This window comes from Pocillopora damicornis, chromosome 11 (genome assembly GCF_964200805.1).
Source record: "Pocillopora damicornis chromosome 11, jaPocDami1.2, whole genome shotgun sequence".
Lineage (NCBI taxonomy): Eukaryota > Metazoa > Cnidaria > Anthozoa > Scleractinia > Pocilloporidae > Pocillopora > Pocillopora damicornis.
This window is the reverse complement of record NC_142680.1, coordinates 15,421,255-15,448,228: the sequence shown is the minus strand read 5'-3', so window position 1 is coordinate 15,448,228 and position 26,974 is coordinate 15,421,255. Positions and strand designations below refer to the sequence as shown.

The window sequence follows — 26,974 nt, the reverse complement described above, 5'->3', positions numbered from 1 at the left end:
TCGATTGTCAAATTCATGCTCATTTCTTTTGGGCGCTTTGAATGTGAAGGATTGACCAATACACTGATTCTTTTTTGACCACACTGCATATTCAATAATTGGTATGGGTCTTGGTAAAGTAAGGTTGTTGAAGTGGACATTACAAGTTGCCTTTATATGTGAAAAAAATTCCATTGATGTAGATATCTTTTATAGTAGAAGAAAACCGTTTAAAGGGGAGAGAGGATTCATTACGAGTCAGAATGGTATAACTTATCTTTTACACCGTTTAAGGAAAGACAGGCACATTTTTAACAGATCCAGGGTTCCACTCTAATTTATTACTGTTAACAGTAATATATGTAACATAACATTGGTTACATCACTTTACTTTGCCCTTCCTGTGCAAATGTTTTTCTTATTGTGCAAGAACACTTATACATAAGTCATGTTCTTATTACATTAAAAGTTATATAATGCTTGTGATATGTTAAGTTATACATGTGCAGCAGTATAATGATTTAATCCAAATGTAGTTAAATATTACATTATGATCTTCAACTGCTGAAATTAAGTGAAAGCAATTTTAACAGTATTTGTTCAATATTCCACTAAGCTGTCAGTCATGCATAACAATTTAAAATCAGATACATTACAGCTTCGTTTACGTACTGTTCATTTTGAATGTAATATTCAATTAACTTAATTCAAGATCCAGTACATTATGATTGTACATGCAATGAGTTGATCGATTTTACCTCCACTTAAAAAGTTGCAAACATGCACCGCAACGCTGCTTTTTTTAATTTTTTCAAAATAATTGTCATGTTTTCTCTGCTTCTTTTTGGCTGGTGGCTGATTTTTATTAGATAACTGGCTGCCGTGAGCTCTTTTATGTGCCTTTAGGAGTTCTCGTCAGCGAGTCGGCCGGAAATTAATTATAATAACATTTATGAGGTAAACATGGCGGTCGCTTCCTGATCACCGTATTTGTCGATCAGAACATCAAAATACCAGCATGATATTGCCTTAAGGATGAAGCGGTTATGTTATTTGATTCGTACTTCACATTCGAGTCGAAGCTTGGGTAGAACAGGTTATTTCTTACGGTGGAATCGTCGAGGGGAATTCGAACATTAGTTGTAGTGTTTGAATTGTTGGAAGAAATGGTTGCATGGGGATGGAGCGATGGTAAGTTTAACGAACAATTTCAAATTTTGCCGCTTTAATTGAAAGTAAAGTTCATTTGAATTCCTTTCGTATGTATTTCTGACGGTTTCAGATCTACCTGCTTGATTTACATTAGTTACGCTTCATGTTGACAAGTCCCTCAAAATGGCGGCCAAACTTGGAGATTGCCGAAAATTAGGTAAGTTCACGGAGTTAGAAAGTTGTCGTAAAGGTCGGGCCGCAAAGTTTTTTTCTGTAGTTACCTTTTCTATGGCACCTCCTTCTTAGCTATGTTAGTTGGATCAGTTAAGAACGCCTCACTTTTTCAAAAATTTACCTTGAATTTGATCGGTTTTGGCGTGTGTGACTTAGGTGAACCGATAAGGTGTCATTCAAGTCTTCCTGTTTGCTTGATTGAAATGTGATGTTCACGAAAGTCACCTCGATAGATAAGATAGAGTGAATACACATGGCTGTGGTATTTATATTTTGCTGAGTTCCGTAGTTTTTTGTAAATTGTCCTCCAAAGTTGTCTTAAATTATAGTCTTGAAAAGTGTCACGACAAGCCTTCGGGCGAGTGAAATTTAATTTCCGTAAAACTCTGAAAAATAAAGAGATACGATCAAACGGATTGCGGTTTTAGTATAGGTACTTGAATGTCTCACAACACACAAGAAATGAGCGAAATCCGCGTCTCAAGCAAAATCGACCGGACCGCTCTTACAGAGACACACTCTATATATTGTAATGCTGGAATAGCACCGAACATATTTTTCAACGTTTAATGAATCATAGATCGTACTTACGCTCAAAAGCCTCTGAATTTTTCTTCTTTATAAATGAATTACACCACAGTCGCTGGGAGATAAATCCAAGCTTGAAATAGCAATGTGGTACGGATACTTGATATTTTGGAGACAGAAAGATTTTGTTTTGTTTCGATGCTATGACTGATGAAACTCGAAACTGAAATGGTATTTTCTGCTGAACATTGTGCTGATAGCTACAGTAAAGAGAACAATAAACCTGATCGGTTAATCCGAAAAAAAAGAAACCTTATGGTCATATCAAACTAAGTTCATTACATTAAATCGTTTCGACTGTAAACTTATTTTTTTGTGGTGTTATTCTAGGAAAAGCAATTATATGATGCGCAAGATAAAATCATATTGCCATACATATGTTTTTTGTTCATAAAATAAAACATTCCGCTTTCCAACCTTCTCGTAGATGACTCATGGAACTAAGCTCGCGCTCGTTTGTTTACAGCGTTTTATACGTTTTATTTTGATCGGTTTGGTAACAATTTTTTTTAACGCTCGAACACTCGGATTCTATTTTTGAGCCATTTTAATTCTGAGGAATTTTATTTCAAATAAAGTTTCGCCGCTGGCCGGAAAAATTAATCAACATAACCTTTAGTCATAAAAAAAGTTAACATTAATAATTTCTCTTTTAAAAACAATGGAAAAAATTAAGTGGCCGAAATCGATAAGGCAAATGATTCAGTTAGACTCTGAGATTTCCTTCTGGGTGAAACCTGTCAACCAAACTTCGGCTTTTATCGCTGATCTGTTATCTTCCTTGAAATCCAGATCGACTTGAAATCAATGCCCTGTGATAATCAGGCTACAAATAGACTTGATATAAATTGCTTGTCTCCTGGCAAAGTATCAGTGAAAATTGTCTCTGCTGACAACGAAATTTTTTAGTTGCCACACATGCGACAATTCTTTTTCATATACATGATGGTTGCAAAATCAGAGAACGCAGATTTTAATGTCTCGGGCGTATTCCCATTCAAGTGAAGTCACAAACTCTCACCGTTGTTATTTGCGGTTCAGATATTCCTTCACATGTTCCTTGATGCAAAATAACATATTTCAATCAAGCCTATGTGCATATCGATAAAGGTGTCCTAACAACTTATGACCAAGATTTTGGTTCTACGCGTTCTCCTCGATGTCCATAGATATGTTTTGTAGCCCCTTTTAAGGTTGGAGTAAAAACAAAATCATGATAAAACAGTTTAGCACTCATCACAAAGTTCTTTATTGAAGAAACTGTTTTACAAGTTGATGAGCCAAAGGACTCTTCTTTTCCCCGTCCACACCTCGTTTCACATTTCAAAAAAAAAAAAAAAGCAAAATCATTGCAAATTCGTTCCAACATTGCAACATGTTTCTGTGAGGAGCTGGAATTTTGTGCATATAATATATTGTATAGCCTTAATGCGTTGTTATTCTGTAAATACATAATAGAAGAATTTTCTTTTTAAACAAAAAAACTGTTTACTTTCATGTTCCTGTACAATATTCACAATATATTGTTTACTAATAAAAACCTACAATCTTGGCAAAAACGTCTAGGAACTATCGTTTTATCTGGTAAATAGTAGTACCATGCACCCACCCTCCCACCCTGAACAATGTTAAACACAGGGAGTGTGGGTGGGGAAAGGAAGGGGGAGGGAATATTAACAAGTCTGCTTTCGTGGGTGGAAAATGAACGGACGTTGCTCATGATACACGGGACGGACTTGGAAAAAGGGATGCGTGATCCAAACGTTTTGGGCAGGATTGTTGGCAAATTAGGCTAACACCTGTCTCTTTTGCCTTTCTTTGAAGATCACACGAAGTACAAAACACTTCTTACAGTTGGGAAAATGTTCGGTGGCTAATGTCCTAAATTTACATGAATCTTTGAATATCAAGAGTCTCTTTAAGGCCCCCATAAAAAAGATAAAAGTTTCTCATTTCTTGTGTACTGTTCGTACAACCAACTTCAAAAGAACTTCACAAACAGGAGGTTCTCAGGGTCCGTGTGTCATTCGTCCATTCAATTTTCGTTTAAGGTGGCGCTCTAAGCAGAGGGGCATTTTGTTGCGCATGCGCCAAGAAAATTTGTTCGGCGCGTTCGGCGCCATTTTGATATTTTCAGCGCGCTTTTGCGGGTTTTCAACTGAGCGATCGACACCTTTCTGTGATATTTTTTGGAGAGGGATGGAAGAGTATGACAAGTTTACTACCATTTCTAACTCTGTGGATACTTGTGGAGTTTGCTGGCTCTTCGGATGAGGATATTTTGATGATCAAAGTGCGAACAAAACGCGAAAAAAAGTCGAAAACTTGAAGTTTGAGATTTGATTTGCTGACGATCAAGATGTGCACATGAGACTACAAACCTTGAAGGTTAGTCTTAAGATGTTGATGTCTTACTTCTATAAATCACGAAGTGATGTGTGGAGGCGATCGTGAGATATTCGTTACGACAATAGAAGGTAGTTTACAATTTGATCTTATTTTACTTCAACTTTGAAATAAAATTACGTTAAGTTCGAGGTGGCCCCCAAGCTTCAAATCACTTCAAATAACATCTTATCTTCTTTCTCTTTGTTGTCCCATTGGACACAAGGCTTAAAAAAATGTTCCAGCTTCAGGATTGAGTTGCTCTTTCTATAACCTTCGGCGAATTCGTTTTTGGGAGGTTGAGGTGGATTTTCAAAGTCATGGCTCACAACTGTCTTTGGCCATTTTGCTCTCCAAGTCTGTTGTACTTGGTACGTAGGCATGCGTCTTAACAACGTTTATAGTCTTGCCTCGATCATCTGCGGTTTTATCTAATTTTTTTGCTGTGTTTTGGTGAGAATTTTTCTGATTGCCCTTTTGGGCTTGAAGGGCTAACTAGAGGATAAACTTCGGTAGAACTTGTTTTATCACATGGCCCCCAAATCTCTCACCACTGTCAGTTCATTGTTTATTTATTTAGCCTTCGGTCTAACCAGTTCATTTACCTCAGAAAAATCTGTGGGCTTTGTCTCATGAGTTTAAACTGGTGCCGTTTTCTTCATGTTCATGTGTTATTCGAAACGGATGGCGTCAGCTTCATTCTGTCTTGTTTATTTCAGTAGAATACTTCTGCCATACGAAATGAATTTTGAGTCGAAGTGTACTATAAAACTCGCAGATTAAAATTATCTAACTTTCTCTGGTTCTTAAAACATGAGGTGAGCGATACAATAAATGAATAATTACTCAAGGGGCTGGAACTCTCTTTCTTTAGAATGTGAACTACAGTATTTCTGTCATATTTGAAAACGAATTTCGGGTTAAAATGTCTTCAAACCAGTTTGACTTGTATTTCTCTTTGCCAGATAAGTCTTGATCCTTCAATTTTTATTTCTTAACTGAGACTGATGATTGGAATTAACTATTGTGTTCTCTGCTGTTTAGGGAGATGTGAAGTGACCCCACTACATATGGTCAGTACTATTGACAGAAAGGATAGGTGTGACATTTGCTGTGGCAAGCTGGCATTCAAGAGAATGTCATTAGTACCAGAAGCTTACTACTGGTATAAATTATCAATCTTTTGTTCTCTCCACACAACTTGCCTCAACTAGCTTATGCTATATGCAACTTGTGTCTATACCTTTTTTTGCAACTATAAAATTACCAATAAAGTTTTTTGAAAGTTTTGTCCAAATTTCATGGGAAAACAATATGAGGAGTGATCAGGTGAAATATTGTCCTGTTCCATAACAGTGTTTGAGCTTCCAGGCAGAGCTAAAAATTTCTTAAGCGACTGATTTATGATTTTCTGCCTTAAAATTAGCACAGCCAAACCCCTGGCTTGAAAACTATTAATTTCTGCAAATAGGCATCCAAGCTGATGCCCATTACTGCAGAATATGCAATATCAAAGTCCCCTTTTGACTTAGGTCTCATTTCTCTAAAATCTGATAGATGTAAAGCATCAATTTTCATAAAGAGGTCAACAAACCTCTTCACATCAGTTTAATCTGACCTCACTAAGTCTTATTCCTGAAAAGAAAAGGCTTCTTTTTTTTTTTTTACCCTCACTGTTAAATATCAGCCTTACTGGTTCTTTGTTGTTTAGCATGTGTAAGAGTCTTTTCAGACCATCAAATTGTCACACAACTCTTGTAATTTAATAGGTTGGAGAATAAGGTTGCAAAGAGTGTATATGATTTTTTTGTGCAGTTGAAATGATAAATGATAGTGATTTTCACTGGGTAATAATTGATTTAACTATTCATCTTACAACTGGAAGCCCAAAGTAGTACTTGTTTTCTTTCACAATTTCCCCACATCATCGATCATATCTGATGATATTTCCGAGACTAATGATTGAAAAGACTTTATCTTACTCTGATAAAATCCATAATTATTCCTCCATTTCTAACCAGATGGAGCTACCATATCTCTAGCATTAGCATTGTCTTACTTTTCTAGTATAGTATAGTATAATCTTTATTTAAGCACGAAACAATTCATCAGCAATTACATTACCTAAAACTATTTAAAAATTAAAACACTAACTAATATTTAAAAGCTGTTTTCCGTGAATGCCGTGCGTTATAGAGTGGCATTGATCTTGCGTTTAAATAACCCCAGAGACTCTGTGTTCCTTATATCACATGGAAGACTATTCCATAATGTGGCTCCACTATAGCTAAAGCTTTTTCGATAATAGTTAGTGCGAGGTAGAGGAACATTGAGTTTATTTTCAGAGTCCCTGAGGTCATAAGCAGAGTTACGCCATTTAAACTTAGAATTAAGATATTCAGGAGCTAGCCCGTGCAGACATTTGAAAACCATGGTAACTCTATGAATTTCCTGCTGGCTTGTCAGATTTTTCCAACTTAAAAATTCAAGTAGCTTAGTTGCATCGGCATCATAGCTGGAAAATGTCAAAACACGGGCTGCTCTAATCTGTAATTTCTGCAGCTTATCTCGTAGCGTTATCCCACAGCTACCCCAGACAATGTCACAGTAATCAAAGTGAGGTTTTACTAAAGCTTGGTAAAGCAGATGTAAGGTCGATGCTGGGATCAGATGCCTGACTCGCTTTAGGCACCCGATACCAGAGGCAATCTTTTTTGTCAATTTTTCGACGTGACTATGCCAATCTAGCCTATCGTCTATAATCACACCAAGCGATTTTGTAGAAGTAACCTGGCTCACCTGAGTGCTGTTCATTCTAATAGACCTTTATCACGCAGCGCCATCTTGGATTGCGTGGCACACCAAATCGAGGCTGGACGGGCATGAGATTTTGGGTTATGTTACATTACAGTGTTTTGACTGAAGATTACAAGCAAGCATGGCCCACGATCGTTGTTGCGTTAATTTCTGTGGTAACGACAAACGAAATTAGAGTGGTGAGAATTTATCTCTCTTCAACTTTCCTTCGAATGACTTTTTGAGATCGAAATGGATTGCTGCTATCGGATTTCGAGGTGAGAGTCGCGTCGTGACCAGTTAGCTGTTAGATGCACGTGTTATTAGCGATCGACTTTTCCTTTCGATTTAAGACTCAGCCAGCAGTTTTTATCTATAACATATTTATTAATTTCATATCCATAACGCTGGATTCAATTTATTAATCTACTGTTGATTTTACATTATGTTTTTAATTTTAATTTTGGCTCAAGCTGTTTAACACACATGGTCATGTTTTGTTTGATTAACTCGGATTTGGTACTATGTAATAATGAGATTCTCCCTCGTTTATTCGCGTGATAATTTGCAGTTTTAACGAATTTGCCAGATATAGAAAGGCTCTACTCTGGTTTGCTCGGCTCACTTCAAGCCAGAGGATACGTATAAGACTGTAACTGGGCTTACACGTCTAAAACATCATAGTTTGCGTAGCTTTTTTTTTAATTTGATCGAGAATTTTACCTCCCTTATTTGAGTCGAGCGAGAATGTGATCGAAAAGCATCTCGGGCGCCTAGACTCCACGTCCTTTCGGGTTTTACACGGGCGTTTGTAATCTTCACTCAAAACACTGTAAACACTCATTCTTCACTCAAGCCCATTGGGATCATTTGTTTTGATTGCTTTGATTTTTAATATATCTCTATTATGCATCAAGTCTTTCAACTCAGCGGTAATCCACGGAGAACTTCGTGAACGAACGCGCATCGTTTTCAGTGGGGCATGTTTGTCAGCGATAGCTAGAAATGTACATTTCCATTGCTGCCACATCTCGTTTGGGTCGGAAGACTCATATACATTATTCCAACATTGAGACTGAATATCATCTCGAAAATTTTGGCAATCGAATTTTCGGAAATTTCTGTATGTTATTGAATTATGTCCATTCGACATCCCGCTCAGAGAAAGTTTTCTATAAACATACACCATGCTATGATCACTTATCCCAACATGACAAACTCCCGAACAGGCGATCTTATCCGAGCAGTTGGTGTAAATTAAATCAATTAAAGTTGACGAGGTGGGTGTTATCCTCGTCGGTTCAGCGATGAGTTGCTCGAGTCCGTAGACATCAGCAATATTCTTTAATTTGGATGTATCATTGTCATATCGTGCAGTGACCATGTCACAGTTCATGTCTCCCAGTACAAAAAATTCTACATTTTCACTATCCAATTTCCCAATTAGGGATTCAAAAGGTGAAAAAATGCCAATAGGAGAGTCAGGTGGTCTATACCACGTAACAATCACAAAAGGTCTTGTTTTTGGCTTATGGATTTCCAAGCAAAGATTCTCTAATGCATCCATATGTAGATCAGATCGTACTGTAAAGTTGATTGAATTTTTAACGTAGAAACATACCCCCCCCCCCGCCGTCTTTCGTAAGTCTATCGCGGCGAATTATTTCGTATCCCGGAATATGAACTTCGTGATCTTGAATGCTCTCGTTCAGTTTTGTTTCGTTTATAGAAATAATATCTATATCGTTGTTTGCTAATAGGATTCTTAGTTCGTCTATATGTGTAGTTAATTGATTTATATTGAGTGAGGCCATTCTAAAGCCACGCAAAGGTGGCAATATTGAGGCAGATTTTACGCCCCTTTGGCTGCTTGATCGATTTCGCACGGCATTGACGGACAGCACATTATCTCATTCTAGGTGCGATTTAAAATTATTATAAAACTGCACATTACCTTTAGAGTTTAAGTGCAGTCCACCTTTGTTGAGTCCATTATAAGATATGTTCTCATGATGAATTAATTTCCATCCGTTTTGATGGCAGAACTTCTCTAGATGCTTGTTGGCTGTTTTTACGGCCTGGTCAAGCTTATCTTTTCTGCATACAAGCTCCGACAGCGTGACTGTAGTATCGCAGGTGCTCTCGATCTGTCTCGCGAGGTCGACTATCGATTCGGCAACAGCCTTTGGTTCCCTGGTTTTAAGATCATTAGTCCCAATGTGTAAAATCACTTCGTTGGGCGAAAATTCCAGACTTGGCTTGAGATAGTGATTCATGGCCTTTGTCGTAGCACCCGAGAAAGGCTTGACTATAACCCTATGGCCCACTGCTTTTCCCAGGTCTCTTCCAGGTATTCTTGAGATCATCGAATCGCCTATGAGCAGGGTTGTGCGCTCTTTCGGTTGTTTTGGATCTGTTTTGGTCGGTTCGGATTCTTTTCCTTCTGGGGTGTTATTAAGACCTCCTTTGTTTTTCGATTTCTTTCTTTTCTTCTTTTATTTCACAATGGAGTCTTGAGGTTTGTTGGCACAAGGTGTTGGCTCGTCCAAGTTTGGGACAATAGTACGTTCATTAGGGGTGTTATTCGTTGGAAGGCATTGTGCAGCTGCTTCTCTAGATACGATTTGCAATGCAAAATTTAAAGAATCGCGTTCTTGGACTAACTTTTTATTTTCTTCCTTCAAAGAAAGAATTGTTTCCCGAAGTCGAGAATTTTCGGATCTCAGATCTTCCTCTTGAGGTTTCTCTTTTACATGAGCCCATAAGTTTAGAACTTCGGATTTTAAGAAGTCCAACTCCTGTTGTACTGATTTGGCGCCGTTCTTGTTAAATGCCAGTGTATTGGCTTCTTCTTCTCTTACGAGAATAACCGAGTCGTCATCAACCGGTAGCTGAAGAAGCTTTTTCAGCTTAGCTTTTAACGTTTTCGCTTCAGGACCTTGGACTTGAAGGGTGCCGGTACTGTTAAATAAAACCAACGTGATTGTCTTCGACTTCAAAGTACTTGACCTTTCAGAGGTACTCGCGGTTGTAGAAACTTCCAAATTCAAATCTTTGAAACAGAACTCTTGAAGTTGTGTAAGGCTCCCTTTCCATTTGAATAGACTTTGTTTGTCGTCCCAAAGTAGGTATTGGTTTGAGGAAAGTAAGGAAGATTCAATGCCAACAAATTCGACAGAATTCTCGGAGCCCTCGGAATCACTTCCGCACGCCATCACGCCACCGTCCCGGTTACGATTTACGTCCCGGTCGATTTACTCGACATTGACCTTTTTTATTTTGGTAATCGGCCCTGTCGGTTGTGATTCATGTCAAAAAAGAACTTTTGAAACAAAACATAAACCTCTGTAAACTTTACATTTTTGCCAAAATTGGAGGTACACTGCACTAGCAGTACAGTTGAAGCTCTAAAAAATGCTTACAGAAAGGCGAGTACTTCAAATGATCACCGATAAGTTGAGATAGCAATGACACGATAAAAGTATACTATCCAATTCTTTTGTACTCTTCGACAGGCCACTTGCATCCTTCAAAAATAACATCATCTTCATCGATCGCCCATACAATCACGAGACAAGACTCGAACAATCTTTTGCATTCTGAAAATAACTTCCTTCCACACATCACACAATAATTTCAAGGATTTGCCGCTTCCATCTACGTTACAGAAGAAAAAATGAGAAGAAAGGTTGTCTCAAATACTCGAACCATTGTTTTTTCCGACTTATTTTACTGCTTCTTTTCTATCGTGATTCTCGAAAGGGAAACCGACGCAGGCGCATACCAGCGGTTTCTCGCATCAAACTAAAATTTACCGGACATGCGCAACAAAATGCCCCTCTGCTGGCGCTCTATAGTTTTTTTGGCGTGCGAAGCATGGGTACGAATGGCGCGAGCGTGCGAGTATACTCCAATATCACGCACCGCCATCTTGGATCGAGGGCCGCACCAAAACGAGGCTGGACGGGCATCCTAGACGACATGCTTGTTTAGCCAATATGGCTGAAGGTGGATTTTTTGCTGCGTGGTCGAAATCTCTCCGCAATGTTCCGTTTTTTGACGCCTCTTTTATCGAGGCATGGCTTGAGACCGATGGAGAAGTCCCGAAGAAGGTGGTAACTCGTGGTTATAGTAACTTCTGCGAAGGGTATGTCTTCGATGTCGAAGGTAAAAGTTTCCTTTCAGTCTCAAATTTACCTGCAACACTGGTGTGATTTCACGCTACGCATGCTTCTTTAGGCATCTTAGATGGTGCTTTTTTTTCGTTTATTGCACGATTCGCCATTCGAAATCTCTTGTGCAAAATCTATAGTGTATTAAACTTCCATATTCACACTTTGCTTTCAGTAAAAACTCAGGATACAGAAGTAATTGTTAGAGCTCGAAGCTACAAATCACAGAGAAAAAATGAAGAGCCAAGGAGGTTACAGGTAAGCTTATTTATAATACTTAAGTTTTGTCTCAGCTCGAACTTTGCTTGATGTAATTTTCATACGAGTTAATTCTTAAAACATACACACACACATTCACAGCAGATATTTATCCATTTAATTTTTTTTAGGTTGAGATATCAAGGACTCCCGAAGTTAAAATAACCAGTACCTCCTGCAACTGTGAAGCAGGTGCAGGGCTCTGTAACCATGCAATAGGACTGGTTTACCTCCTTGAGCATTACAGAAAACTGGGCTTAAAAAGTGTACCTCCTGCCATGTTAAAAACAAGTCTACCACAAACATGGCACGTTCCTCAAAGGACAGCAGGAATCAATCCCCGCGAGGTGCAAGAGGTGCTGGTGCAGCAAGTGAAACCACCGAGCAATGATGCAACACAAAAAAAGAAAATACGCAGGTTAGATGGAGTACGGTCCACTCTGTATAATCCGATTCCAGAACATTTTGGTTCACCCAAAATCATTGATTCTATGAGAGACATATTCAAACAATATGAAGACATGCAAGTAAACAGTATTGTTCCAGAAACTGACAGTTTGGACTATGTGAATAGTAAACTAGGGAGAGTAGCTCATGGCTCAGTTATATCATACCAACAACGTCAGAACACAACCAATGATCCAAAAATTCACATTAATGTTGAGGGGCCACAGGAGCCACTGCCTTTTGGTGTACCATTGCTTAAAAGCAATTATACATTTGTGCCTACTTTGGCAGAACTTAACTTTGCTGAAGGGCTTAGTGTCTCACAAGCACAATCCTGTTTATATGAGGAAGAAACAAGGGAGCAGTCTGACACTCAGAAGTGGCATGATCTGAGGGTACAGAGGCTATCTTCGAGTAAATTATAAGGATGTTTGTGCCCGAAGGGCTGACTTTGAATCACTGGCAGTAAGGCAACTAAAGAAGACTGTGCAAACTGCAGCCATGAGGCATGGTATAAATACAGAAGAAGAGGCAGCTTCTGCATATGCTGACAGTGGAGATTGCAATGTTTTCCTTGCCGGGATTGTTATCAACCCATCATGTCCACATCTGGCTGCCTCTCCAGATCGAAGGGTCTATGATCCCTCTGAAAACAATCCCTGGGGGCTGCTGGAAATCAAGTGCCCTATTACGGATTCAATCTCGCAGCTGAAATATCTGAAATGTGTAAATGGGGTTTATAAACTTCGAAAAACACATAGCTATTACTACCAGATCATGGGACAGATGATGTTGACAGGTTGTGAATGGGTAGATTTTTATGTTTATTGTAAATCTGACTTTCATTTAGAAAGAGTGAGGTTTGATGCAGAATTTTGTTCAGAGATGAAGATGAAATTAGACAAATTTTATTTTGAATACCTCCTCCCTGAACTGTTAAAAAAAGTGGGGGCATAGCCTGCTTTGTGAAGCATAGTTAAAAAAATCTGTATGACTAAGCCTAATGTTTTGATAAGTGCTTGAAATAGGATGTATGCTGCAGCAGCAGAGACAAATAATTTATGAAAGGATTTAGGATTTTTGGACTAAGTACATGTAACCAACTCATGTGAGCTGTATAGAGAATGTGATTTCGAACCTCCCTTACAAGGGGGCACCACCTCTATCCTAAAATCTTCTTGTGGGGGGGGGGGTAAGGAAATGTAATGGAACTACACAATACTAACAGGCAAGTTATAGTTTCAATATAGTGGCCCTCTAAAGTTTGTGAGAAGGCATCAAATTGTCCATATTTGGTTTACTGAACCAGCCAACGAAAGTGGCAAAACTTTTTCAAAAATTTTATATTCTTTGATTCGTCTGATTGCTCGCTCGACGTGAATACGGAGGCGGGCAATTTGTTGTGTTTCTGTTACTTCTTTTGAGGTGAACTGCAAAGACTTTGTCTTAGACAGGAAAGGAGGGATTGTCAATGTAGCTTTTAGGGGTTGTAATAAATCTTGAATCAGAAAACCCTTATCTGCCATGACCTCGTTTCCTTCTTCGATAAGTGACAAAATTCCACTACGCCTGGTTATCTCTTTGTCTGATATACTTCCCTGATATAAAGAACTTACAAATGTTACTGCACCATGAGGAGCTATTCCCACGAGGCATTTAAGGGTGGTATGCGACTTGTATGCAGAGTAAAATTCTGAGTTCAGAACCTTAGAGCTAGGCCTTTGGACTTTGATCTCAGTGCAGTCTAGGATAACCCTTGTTTTAGGGTATGTGGTTTTGAAGCACTGAGGCATACTATTTTTTATCTGAGCAGTTGTGGACCAAATTGGCACTTGGCCAAGCATTGTATACAGAAAATTTGCCCAAGTTAAAATGATTCTGCTGACAGTACTTGTGCTAATATTGAATCTTACTCCTAAGTCTGTCTCCAGCAATCCCAACCTTAGTCTGATCATAAATAAAAACAGTTGGCAAGGCTGTGCTCTAAGGAAAATTTCAGGGAGCCCTTTGGGCTCCCAAGTGTTTTAGCTTGGGTGCCCAGGCCTAAAAGATGGTCGCCCAAATCAAAATTTCGGGGAGCCCTTCGGGCTCCCAAACATTTTAGCTGAGGTGCCTGGGCCTTCTAGTTGGTCGCCCAAATTAAAAAATCAGTCAGTTAATTATTAAAAATTAAACAAACTGTTTTCGTAACGAGTCAAATAGAACTATGTGCATTTATTTATTGTTTTTATGTTCATGAAACATCGTATCCTTTGACCTCCTGAAAACCTATCATCACTTATAGTCATATAATTATTTAATTCACACTTACAGAAGCACTGCAAAACTATTTTTTGAAAAATGAATAGTATACATATACCAAAGATAATCTGATAAACCTAAAACTGTCTCATTGAAGTTCAATTCAAAGCATTATGTAAGCTTAGCAAAACACTATTTCGTTTGAACTCTGTATACTTAATTCTTTAGAAATTCTAATTTTGTGGATTCGGTCGATTTTATTTTTAGTGCGTGATACGTAATAACTTGTAACGACACCAGGGACAATGCGGGACTTGTAGAGTTTATACCCGTTTCTAAAACAATCACAAAAAAAACGTATCTTTTCTTCTTTATACATCGTGTTTTACTGGAAAAACAATCTTAAGTTATGTTTTTGCCTCGCAGACACGGCAGTAAAAAGCCGGCTAAAATATTAAATTAGCATACAAGAGCGACTCCCGTGTTTATTCAGCGATTTATTAATCGCCGACCGTACTTTACGCCTATCAGAGCAGAAGTAACAACTTCTTTTGAAAAACTAGCTGATGAGCCATCCCAATTTAAAGGAAAAATTTTAATGCTGTTGGAAAAGCCGTTAAAATCGAAAACTGTGCAGCTAGTCAAGTTCAAAGTCAAGGATTATGCGGCTTATACTATTTTGCGAAACGAAACGAAACGAAACGAAACGAAATGAAATCGGGTCAGATGAAATAAAACAAAAGGAATAATGCAGATATATTTTCAAATAAGGTAAAGATAACTTTCACAAGGATTTTGGAGTAATCGTTCATTAATACGAAGGATTTTTATTCATTTCGCAAAATAGTAATTTTAGGAGAGTTACTATTTTGCGAAATGGACTATTTTCACTCTGCGGTGACAACGTGACCTCTTTCATGTCGCGAAAATACATTTAAACATTACAAATTAGTATATCACCGAACATTTTGGCCTCCTCTTATTTCTTAAACCGTATTAAAATATATTTCGCAAAATAGTAATTTTAGGAGAGTTACTATTTTGCGAAATGGACCATTTTCACCCCTGCGATGACAACGTAACCTCTTTCATGTCACAAAAATACATTTAAACATTACAAATTAGTATATCACCGAACATTTTGGCCTCCTCTTATTTCTTAAACCGTATTAAAACGTATTTCGCAAAATAGTAATTTTAGGAGAGTTCCTATTTTGCGAAATGGACAATTTTCACCTTGCGGTAACAACGTGACCTCTTTCATGTCATAAAAATTCATTTAAACATTACAAATTTGTATATCACCGTACATTTTGGCCTCCTGTTATTTCTTAAACCGTATTAAAATGTATTTCGCAAAATAGTAATTTTAGGAGAGTTACTATTTTGCGAAATGGACTATTTTCACCCCTGCGGTGACAACGTGACCTCTTTCACGTCACGAAAATACATTTAAACATTACATTATAGTATGTTCTCAAAGATCTCGGTCACCTCCTCTTTAATGTAGTAATTTCTAAACTAATTGAATGTAGTAATTCCGAAAAATGTTTATTTTGCGAAATGGATTATTTACTCTCGGCGGGCGGCAACGATGTTGCCATTCTCGTGTCACACAATATGTATTTGGTTGATGCAGTAAGATTTTGTCCTCTTCTTATTTCATAAATCGTATTTAAATACATTTTGCAAAATAGTAGTTTTTGGCAGGCATACCATTTTGCGAAACGAAATATTTTTATCCTTCAATGACAAAAATGTCTTTCTTTTCGGGTCAAAAATTTACTTTTAAACATTACATTATGGTGCACTCCCGATCTTGGTCACCTCTTTATTTCCTAAACCGTATAAAAATATATTTCTTTAAGTAGTAATTTTGGAAGAATTGCTACTCTACGAAATGAATTATTTTTACGCCATGATGAAAAATATTGCCATTCTATTGTCAACAGTACATATTTGATTACTTAAAAGATTTACATATGCTTTAAAAATTACAAATTTACTGGAAACCCAAAACCTGAGAAAGTTTTAAATGCGATTGAAATACAGTAGAACCCCCCTAACTCGAACCCCCCGGTAACTCGAATGAGATCCAATTTCCCTTGGCCCAATTTTTCAGTCATTTACTATCAGCTAACTCGAACAATTTTTTGTCTCCTTAGGAAATTTGAGCTGGCTGAGTTCTACTGTAACGACTGAATAGACTAATGTAGAAACAAGAATTAAAATACTATTAATTTGTTGAATTAGGTCTTTGTGTAATTTTCGCCTATTTCAAACTTCAACATTGCAAGAAGCAAATCCTTGTGACCGTCTTTCAAACGCTGCTTTACACTGTTGGTGACAGTTATCAAGCCTCTCCAGAAATACGGGTGCCTTGGAAGGATACAGCTCTTATCAATGCAATAAAACCTCTTTGCCTTTTTTTTATGCGTTACGACCATTTCAACATTGCCGTTATCGTCTTTTTTAGGGTAGCGATAACGCTCCTCGTGAAGTAGAACAATGCCGTAGGGCGCTATCTGTACTCTCTTGGGGAACTCATTTGTGCAACCGGTGCATGTTCTTGCATTCGAGTAGTCATGAGTAAACACCACATAAAAGGGCTCGTCATTCTGGTAATACTCGATGTATCTCGTGGGCTTTGGCACCATAACGTCATAAGGGTCTTCTTCTGACACGACTGGCACCTGGCTTACGTTATTTTTCCCTCTTCTTTGTTTTACTCGTTGATTCGGCTTTCCCCCAAGCTGTTTAGAGAGGTTTGCGCTGATGATTTTTCCCATTTTGTTAGAAGCTTTCTTGTAAGTGGTGATGAAACTTCGCAGCTTACCAATCTTCTCAGCGACAACAAGGACGTGAGGGCACAAACCACCACTATCACGGAAAGATTTGCAGGTCTTGTCGCACGATATCTTCTCTTTCTTTGTTTTTACTGTGTAACTGGTATCAAACTCAGTGACGCAGAAGTTTGTATTTGCAAGTTCTATGATCTTATAATGCGACAATATGATTTCCGCCCTCCTCCATATATCTTTAAGCTCATAAGAAGGAAATTGTAATGAGAGCTGGCACTCGACAAGGCCTATGGATAATTTTCTAGTGATGGCCTCATCCCTCCTTCTGCTGGGAAGGATACAACCAAAGACTTTTTTTATTTTTGCGTCGCGTTGCTGGGATGTCATTTGTGTCCACTGTAATGGATCCACCTCAAGGTGATTATAGTCTGCGGACAGACGATATTCTCCCATCCGATAGATGGCTTTAACCAGCTCGTCTAAATGAGGCTGCACTACGCTTTTCTCAATGAGATCGTGTATCGTCACCTGATCAGTTTTCTGTCTGGAAATCTCCTCTTTTATGACATTGTTGTATGCCTCGGTTCTGTGGTTTTGCCACTTGTTTGGCGGGTTTCCAAGGCCAGCAGCAACACGAACAGGTCGTAACATGCATTTCTTCATACTCTCAGATAAAGGTCGAAGACGACCTTCACTTGAGTGAAGCCATTTGGTAAATGCCTCTGGCCATTGGCCCTCAGTAACCTTCAGCTCCTTATCAAACTGCTCTTCAGAGGTACAATCTACAAGACCTATAATCCTTCTCCCATCATGCTCAGAGCCTAGAAGCTCGCGAGCTATTTCCGTTTGCTTTGGTGACGGTACCTTCAATTCTGTTAACTTCTTTAATATGTTTGTTTTAACATGGTCAAAACATCGGAGATGGATATTTGTGTCACTTGAAGAAGTTCCATGAATTGGAAATACCTTCTCGAAGCCTGTTTCCAAAGGAGTTTCTCCATCGGTTCCATAGGTTAGATTACAGATGCCCTTCCTCTTTAAATTTGCTGCTAGGTACTCGTAGTCCTCCATTTCCCTACTTGTGCTTGTCATGATGCCTGCCAAAGTAGTTGGGTGTTTATCGCGTGCATTTCTATGAACAAACATTGGATGTGGGAAAGTTAAAGTTGTCAAATAGAAAGGTCCACAGTTGTAAGTCATATCGATACCGCATTGAGATTTGGGACTGGTTCCTGAACAAAAACTTTTTAACCATTCAATATGCAAATCTTTCGCTGCGAATGTGTTTGGGGAGGTATCTTTTCCGTGGCGAAGACCAAATGAAACATCTTTTACAAAGTCAGAAGTTTGCAGTTGAGTAACTAATTTGGTAAAATCGGCTGCTTTTTGTGGTCCTGTACTCCGAGAACGAATGCGATTTTCTATTTTGCTGGCTTGGTTGTATACTTGTTTTCTGTTACGTGGGATGTCGGACACAGATTTGACATTAGAAACACCACCTGCATCTTGCTGTACTTTCGTGATTACGTGCTTTGCAGGATTCTCTTCGGCATACTGTTTTATCCTCGTAAGGACGCTTGGTTTTGTTCGAAAAAAAGCCTCTTTGTGATGTTTCACGTTTCCATGGGCCTTTCTAGAAAATAGCTTTTCTGCTTCCTCTGTTACTTTATACTGTATAACAGCATATCGTCCAAGCTCCCCTTTGCGGTGGTCATGTACCTTAGTTATAATACGGCAAAACTCATCTGAAGAAGCATGCCAGCTGTAATGACGCTTGACAGAAAAAATGTGGCTTCCTTCAGGATTTTTTCCTTTTTTACGTTTGCTGACTCTTTTGATACGAGATTCACTGGAAAAATCTACCCTGACAACTTCGGTGGGACAAGAGTGACGCGCGTATACTCCGTTACCATCCGTCGTCAAATCTCCTTCATTAACGATGTTTAGATCGACAATAAAAATGGCCGACTCGGTAACTCCGTGTGCCACCTTGCGGCAGACTTTCTTAGTGTCAAAATTACCTGCGATGCAGATATCTATAACTTCTTTTGTTGAAAGACCCTTCTGAGAAACTTTAAAAACAGGTTGCCCATCGAATTTTAGGCCTAAAAAGACAAACGAAACACAGATAATAAGCAAAAACTCTTGATACTATTTGCAGCCATTTTCTCTATCATTATGGGGAAATATAGTATGCTTCGTACGAAAATATATTTCAAAATACCTTAAATGAACGCCTACCAATTATAAAGCATTTATACAAAACTCCTTCTTAAAGTGAAACACGCAAGGTGTTTCAAAACCGTCTGTTTCTTCTAAAATCTCAATTCTGATCGATTGAATCAACCACAAAGGCTCTGGGCAGTTGAGAGAAAACTAAACTTGTGGTTTCTAAAAACCTTTTTCCAACTTCTCAAAATTCATCATTTCAACTGTGGTCTCTTGCCCTTCCTTTTCAATTTTGTTTGTTTGTTTTGTTTCCTTTCTCTTTTCTAATCTTTCTTTACCTTCCTGAGCTTTCTCGGAGTCGTCTTCATTGCTGTAGGGATCGTAGTTATCATTGTCGGAGCCAACTTCGGGCTCATCTTCTTCAGACACGTTAAGGCTGCTCGAAGAAGATACGTGAGACCGCCGCCGTCTTTTTTTTTGGTGTAACGGCGATGCTATTTCGACTTCAGTTGACCTAATCGTTTCCATATAAAAGAAACAAATAAATTAATTCGGTGGGTCCTCTATCATTAGCTTGTAACAATTCTCTTCTTATGTGACGTGTAGATTCTATTCGGAAAAGCAAAAACTGAGTGTTCCTGTTTTCTTAAGATACTAATGGAGAATACACAGGTTAATAACCGAAAAACAGAAGTCCCGCTTAGTTTTTTTTGGCACTTACGTGGACCTTTTCGAGGGTCGTTTGGAACATGAAGGGATTCCGCTATCGTCTTCCATTTCCTCTTCCAGCTCGCGGGCTGCACTTAGGTTAACTTTGGTCTTGGAGAATGCATTCGTTTTGGCTCTGCGTGTTTGAGACTCTATAAACTGCTGAAGTTTTTTGTAAATAGCGCCATCTGTGGAACCCGTAATATCCAGTTCATTCACGGGCTCATCTCTCCTCATGGACGCCAAACTGATGCTCACAGAACTTTTCACAGGTTCGTTTTCTACCAGGCCTTTGCCAATATGTATATAGCTTTCTGAGGTATGGACTACGTCGGAGCCATCACTACTGCTGAGCACAATCATTGGAACAGATAGCTCTGCCCTCCCTACACTTTCTTCGGCACCGCTGTTGCCAATCGGTGAGCAATCATCTGTGAATTTCAGAGTATCAAGTAAGGCAACATTGCATTTATGCAGTTTAATTCTCATGTATTTCAAATTCTGACAAACCCCACAATAGACAGTCAGTAACTTCCTTAAAAAAGTACGTAATTTTACCGTAGTAGGGTAACTGGCGTTCGTTGAAATGTAAAACCAAATAAGCTTTCTGTTCAGACATGAATGAGTACAGTTGCATCAGGGAAATGTATTTCACTTAATGGTTTGTACAGGAAAGTGCTAATCTTAAACGACGAAAATCGACTACGGTTTTGTAAGTGACGCTTTAAGGTAAATACAAACCGTGCTTTCAGTCAAACTGTATTCACTACAATTCTCGCTCAGTATATGAATACCTGAAACTCGGCTTTAAGTTGGTGGTAATTAAGCAAGCTATTATTACATCTGTGCCTAAACGATAAGATTGCATACCATTTCTCTCTATTAATCCCAGCTCTTTACTAGTCGAAGATGGCGAAACACTGAAATGAAAGAAAAATTATTTTAAAAACGAAACCCCGCAATATCATCTGTTGGACAACCTGTTCAAAGTTAATTTCAAATATATAGATGGTAAATTTGCTTTCTCAGGTCCAGGGGATACCGTGTTCGAAAGTAAAGTTACTTGGACATCAAGCGATATTCATCTATTTCCTCTGCTACACTTTCGTCGGTGTAATAACAGTAAAGGATAATATTGTAATAATCATAAGAAATAGGACTGGTACCTTTCATTTTCGCTCATTATAGAGAGCGACTGCAACATATAATTTTTTACACCACTAGAAACCAGGCGCTGCCATATCCAGCGACAGACTCCTTCGCATGCCGTTTCCTCTTCTTTTACCTCTGAAAATACTTTGAGAAGGCCGGTGCCTTTACCACCAACTTCGGCGGGAACAGGATGGGTATCTACAATAAAGATGCAGTCGCTTGCAAGGCCAATTATGAAGACTAATGGCTCACAGGTGTAGATAGCAACGCAAAAATCTTTTTTCGATAACATGGAAGATAAGGCATGGACAAGGTTAGTCTGCCCTTTTTGGGAGAATACGAAGTCGCTCTCCAAGATTTCTTCGGAAAAATCGTACTTGCCAACTTCAGCACCAACACTCCGTATCAGTTGGTACGCCGACAGAACATCGTAGAGTTCCTCACAATTCCTGTATGGATTTACCACTCGGGGGAACTCTGTGATGACATTTTCTGCCACTTCGCAAATATTTTGCCACAGCTTCTTACTACCCCCAATTGCTTCTTCTCGGAACTTACGTATTTCATGAGCAATTTTTACACATAGAAAGGCACAGGCATTAGTTCCATCATTATCCGGAAATTCTTCAGGTACCTTGTCACCTCTGGATACAATCTGTGCAACCCTTCTGTCGTACTGTTCTAGGCATGAGGCTTGACTGACCTATGAGGAATAAAGTTTGACTTTCACACAAAGATGAATAATCTTTACTGTAATTATTTTTAACATTATAAGTTTATTTTAGCTTGTTTTATCTGATGTTCGAGGGATTTTTTAGGAGACAAGGACGACAAGACTGTCACCACGCATTGGAAATATTCCACTTTCCCAACAAATACTTCTCCAAATTCCTTTTTGCCAGTAAGATAATGTGGTTTTTAATTTTTTTGTGTCTACAATTGTCGTTTAAAAAATGGTTTTTAAAATATCTTTGTGAAACGTATTTCCATGCCAAATCATCATGTGAGAGAAAAGAACAAGGTTGTTTGCAGAAAGTTAAAATGGTATATTTTGATAAACTGCAGTTTTGTAAAATTACTCTCTACACGGAACACTTCGCACTCTTCAGGAAATTTGCAAAGCTCGATTACTGGCTGGGTTACATTAATGACCCTTTCACGAACATTTTCCTCGTTCTTGACAAGATTAAAAAATATTACCCTTTAAAAAATACAAATGACTAACCTTCAAGGGGATATTAAGAGTAGACATGTTAGATCCCTGGCTGATCATGGAAACCACTTCTTCAACCTTTGGCCGTTTATCAGGGTCAAATTGAGCACACTTAAGCCAAATCTTGTTGACCGAATACCAGTCAGTAGCATGCTTGTGTTGATATTTGCGTGGCTCCGTTGGCAATTTTCTCGTCATGAAGAAATGCTCCAGTGCTTGCAGAGGTGTTTTTCCCTCTCTTAGGGCTGCTTGTATCTCATCAAAGTAGGGATACTTGACACAAGGGTTCAGTAATACAAACAGGGTCATGCCTAAAGACCAAATGTCGGCTCTCTTAAGATCTTCTCCTGATGCAAGCGGTAAACGAATCGCTTCAATCAGCATTTCTGGGGCCATATATACCGGTGTTCCTCGATTAACTCGAGCAGCTTGGGACTGCAGGATGGAATTAGTTTGTATCTTAGTGGAGCGGCTTTCACCGAAATCAGTTAGCTTACATAGCAGAGGGCGCTGTTCCCAGCCTTCTCTCTGAGCACTTGTAGTCAGATCACAGTAGTGTTGATTGGTGACCAAGATGTTAGCCGGCTTTAAATCCCGATGGGCGACATCTTTGTCGTGCAGATATTTAAGACCCAATGCTACATCCTTGCAAATGGTGGAGATGACTTGAGGGGTGACGAAACCGTCGCAATCGGAGCCCTCAAGAACACCAAGAAATTCTGCAAGGGAGCTAACTTTTGACTCGATACCGAATGGTTGGAAATCGAAATACACATACTCGAGAATAAGGGCGAAGGGATTGTTGCAGATTCCCCTGAACTTCACAATGTTTGGATGTTTCAACTCTTGAATGATTCTTGCTTCCTTTACAAACGTTTTCTTATCCAATATGTCCTCGCCGAGCAAATTCTTAACGACCACTTTCTCCGCAGCGGCTGGCTTCCCACCCGCATCAGGAACAGTCTGCCAGTTAGCAGTGAACACAGCACCATAAGCGCCCTTACCAATGATTTCCTTGTTTGTCAAACACTTGAAATCATGAACTGGAAGACCTGAACAGTCGATGGTCTTGGGCTTAAGAACAGGAAATTTAAAAGCCATAATCTTGCCTGATTTAACAGCACACAAAGCGAGCACAAAGCAAACTTCTTGCAGCACGTGGAACTTGCGCAAATGCGAAACACGATCTCTTGCTCGTAAGGAAGAGGTGTGCGACGGGGGTGTAATCAGAAGCGCGTACGCGTAACTTTTCCATGTATATTATTTTTATTAAAAATTTTGAAGCAAAGGAACTGTATTACTTGCGATTATAAAACTGCTGGACGACTATTTCGGCATGGATATGCTTCTGTTCTCTATACGAGACGGAGAGTCTAAACATGTTTAGACGCCACTGGAAAACTGTCATGTTGGTGCAACATGCCAAGATGTTCGGTTAAATGTATTTTTGTGACATGAAAGAGGTCACGTTGTCACCGCAGGGGTGAAATAGTCCATTTCGCAAAATAGTAACTCTCCTAAAATTACTATTTTGCGAAATATATTTTAATACGGTTTAAGAAATGAGAGAAGGCCAAAATGTTCGGTGATATACTAATTTGTAATGTTTAGATGTATTTTCGTGACGTGAAAGAGGTCACGTTGTCACCGCAGGGTGAAAATTCTCCATTTCGCAAAATAGTAACTCTCCTAAAATTACTATTTTGCGAAATACATTTTAATACGGTTTAAGAAATAAGAGGAGGCCAAAATCTTGGGTGATATACTTATTTGTAATGTTTAAATGTATTTTTGTGACATGAAAGAGGTCACGTTGTCACCGCAGGGGTGAAAATAGTCCATTTCGCAAAATAGTAACTCTCCTAAAATTACTATTTTGCGAAATACATTTTAATACGATTTAAGAAATAAGAGGAGGCCAAAATGTTCGGTGATATACTAATTTGTAATGTTTAAATGTATTTTTGTGACATGAAAGAGGTCACGTTGTCATCGCAGGGGTGAAAATGGTCCATTTCGCAAAATAGTAACTCTCCTAAAATTACTATTTTGCGAAATATATTTTAATACGGTTTAAGAAATAAGAGGAGGCCAAAATGTTCGGTTATATACTAATTTGTAATGTTTAAATGTATTTTCGCGACATGAAAGAGGTCACGTTGTCACCGCAGAGTGAAAATAGTCCATTTCGCAAAATAGTAACTCTCCTAAAATTACTATTTTGCGAAATGAATAAAAATCCTTCGTATTAATGAAAGATTACTCCAAAATCCTTGTGAAAGTTATCTTTACCTTATTTGAAAATATATCTGCATTATTCCTTTTGTTTTATTTCATCTGACCCGATTTCGTTTCGTTTCGTTTCGCAAAATAGTATAAGCCGGATTATGCTACATGCGAATTCACGTGGAACGACCTTCGAACATCAACGCGCGCCCGATGGAACAACATTTTCTTTTAAAAGAACGACTCCCGTGTTCATTTAGCGATTTATTAATCGTCGACCGTACTTTACGCCTGTCAGAGCAGAAGTAACAATTGCTTTTCAAAAACTAACTAACGAGCCATCCTAATTTAAAGGAAAAATTATAATACTATTTGGAAAAGCGGTTAAAATCGAAAACTGTGCAGCTTGTCACGATCAAAGTCGATGATTATGTTACACGTACATTCACGTGGAACGACCTTTGAATATCAACGCGCGCCCGATTGAACGACATTTTCTTTTTTTTTTTTGACTGTAAATCAAGAAACCAACACCAGCCAGTCGCCCGGCCGGGCGACCAAGAAAATATTTTCAGTCGCCCGAGGCCAAATGTTAGTCGCCTCAGGCGACCGGGCGCCGTTAGAGCACAGCCTTGGTTGGTCATAGAGTGACAATGCAAAATTGCCACTGCTGCGCCTCCGCTTGTAGTTTTCTTTGCCTCGTTCACGCTGAATCTGGGACCATTTTATCATGGTTCTAGCATAAGGTTCAACCCAGCTATAAAAGCTATCAAATCGTTCCTTTGATACAAAGCCTGTGTAAAATGTCAGCAATTCAGAATCTTTGGAAATGTTTTCAGCTCCAAACCTGGTCCCTTTTAGATCTTCCACCTGTTGCTCTAAATCACTGATTTGTGCTTTAAGGATTTCAATTTGTTCCACTGCACTCAATTCGGCGGGTTCTCATGTTTTCGTTTTCCGGTTCGTCCGTAGCCATTTCTTCCATTTGCTCATCACTAGCACTGGCTCCCTGGCCTCCTGATCCAGTCTCCCCTTCCTCCATTTTGACATCCTGCTGGAATGAATCGACAAAAGATTGTCGTCGCTCCTCTTGTTCTTGCTGTTCTGCCATAGTTTTTAACTCTTGTAGTTTATTTTGTGGGCGGTCTTGGCTGGACTTTGTCCACTGAAACTGCGAAGGCACAACTCCTGGTTTCAGACGTATAAGCCCTGTTATAGTTTTAAACATATCGCTTGGCTTGAAGTGAGCAGAACACACTAGAGTAGAGCCTTTCTTGATCTAGGAAACGAGTTTAACACTCTGAATTAAATCGCTGATAACAAGGGAGAATCTCATGGAATATTAATAATCATATTCGAGTCAATGAAAACAAACAAACCGGTGCCATGTGCGTTTGACAGTTTCGGCCAAAATCGACCAAAATCTAATGTAATGAGTCTATAGTTCCTCTGGATATGAATCGAGTACGCAATTCACGTGTAAGAAGCAAGTAAGACGGGAACTAACTGAGTCTTAAATCGAAAAACTTCCCGAACATATATATCAAAAGTGCACACGTGCGTTTGACAGCTCGCTGTAGTCACGACTCGACACTCACCTGAAAAAGCGTCCCTTCATCTCGCTTTATCGCGGCAATCCACTTCGATCTCTGTGAAGAATTTTTAGGAAAGTTGAAAAACGACAAATTCTGACCACTTTCGTTTCGTTTGTCGTTCGTACAGTAATTTACACAGCAATGATCGTGAGCCATATTTGCGAGTTATTTCCACTCAAACTCCATGTAACGCAACCCTCCAAATGACCGCATGCCCGTCCACCCTCGTTTTGGTGCGGCACTCGATCCAAGATGGCGGTGCGTGATATCGGTGTATGACCATCCCTGAAAAGCGGTAAATCTAGAAATTTCTAGGAATGTGGAGAATTACTGGGAATTTTAAGCAAAAGTCTGAGGCTAATGATATAAAATAAATACTTTAAATTAAAAAACCCCAGCTAAAATTCAAGTATTCAATGAAATTTATTTACAAGCTCAATTAAGGTTTACATGTAAAATATTTGTGATTAATTACTAACATCAACATGTAGTAATATTAGGATGAAATTTGATTTATTTTTCTTTTCTTGAAAACTTCATATGGATTAATCCTCAATTACAGCTATTCATATAAAATAGTCCTAATCAATCATTAAATTTGGTTTGACACAAATTGTGAATAAAATCTGTGGATTTTTTTTCAATAAAATACAATATCTTAAATTATATTTGAACACCAAGCACTCTTGGGAGTGAAGGGTTTTATTACAGTTAAATAAAATTTATTTTTAAATTAAATCTTGTTGCAACTGTAACAATAAATTAGAAAGAAGTTATCCTAAACTGCAAACTTAGCTGCTGTTTGAATTTTTTTCAATGAGTTCGCCTTGGATGAGGTTGTCTACAAGAAGCTTGACC

The 26,974-nt window shown here is 38.7% G+C and overlaps 1 protein-coding gene, 1 long non-coding RNA gene and 2 pseudogenes across 4 annotated transcripts; 2 read left to right on the top strand and 2 right to left on the bottom strand.

The window, feature by feature from the left end:
• The first annotated feature begins 4,015 nt into the window (after positions 1-4,015).
• On the top strand, positions 4,016-5,635 carry LOC149037772 (uncharacterized). 2 transcript variants are annotated; one of them, XR_016181099.1, is made up of 3 exons: positions 4,219-4,341; positions 4,637-4,709; positions 5,383-5,635. It is a non-coding gene; the product is annotated as an uncharacterized LOC149037772 (long non-coding RNA). The 2 variants fall into 2 exon arrangements; XR_016181100.1 differs by lacking the exon at positions 4,637-4,709 and having other exon boundaries at positions 4,016-4,341.
• Positions 5,636-7,981: 2,346 nt separating this feature from the next.
• LOC113668530 (uncharacterized) lies at positions 7,982-9,037 on the bottom strand (annotated as a pseudogene).
• A 2,095-nt stretch (positions 9,038-11,132) lies between these two features.
• Positions 11,133-13,088, top strand: LOC149037771 (uncharacterized; annotated as a pseudogene). Its single transcript, XR_016180775.1, has 3 exons — positions 11,133-11,301; positions 11,482-11,564; positions 11,696-13,088. The product of XR_016180775.1 is annotated as an uncharacterized LOC149037771 (transcript).
• Positions 13,089-25,428: 12,340 nt separating this feature from the next.
• Positions 25,429-26,392, bottom strand: LOC149037770 (uncharacterized). The gene is made up of 2 exons (XM_089186391.1): positions 26,120-26,392; positions 25,429-25,800 (listed from the first exon to the last, which is right to left on the bottom strand). The coding sequence occupies exons 1-2, from the start codon at positions 26,270-26,272 to the stop codon at positions 25,429-25,431; spliced, it is 525 nt and encodes a 174-aa protein (XP_089042517.1). The 5' UTR covers positions 26,273-26,392.
• Between the last annotated feature and the right edge of the window lie 582 nt (positions 26,393-26,974).

What these genes read in the sequence shown, in the direction of transcription:
- LOC149037770 (XM_089186391.1), bottom strand. Translation starts at nt 26,272, where the DNA reads ATGGCTCACGATCATTGCTGTGTAAATTACTGTACGAACGACAAACGA. An exon ending in ATGAAGGGACGCTTTTTCAG is followed by an intron (nt 25,801 to 26,119) that starts GTGAGTGTCGAG and finishes CTCGTTTCCTAG; the next exon opens with ATCAAGAAAGGCTCTACTCT.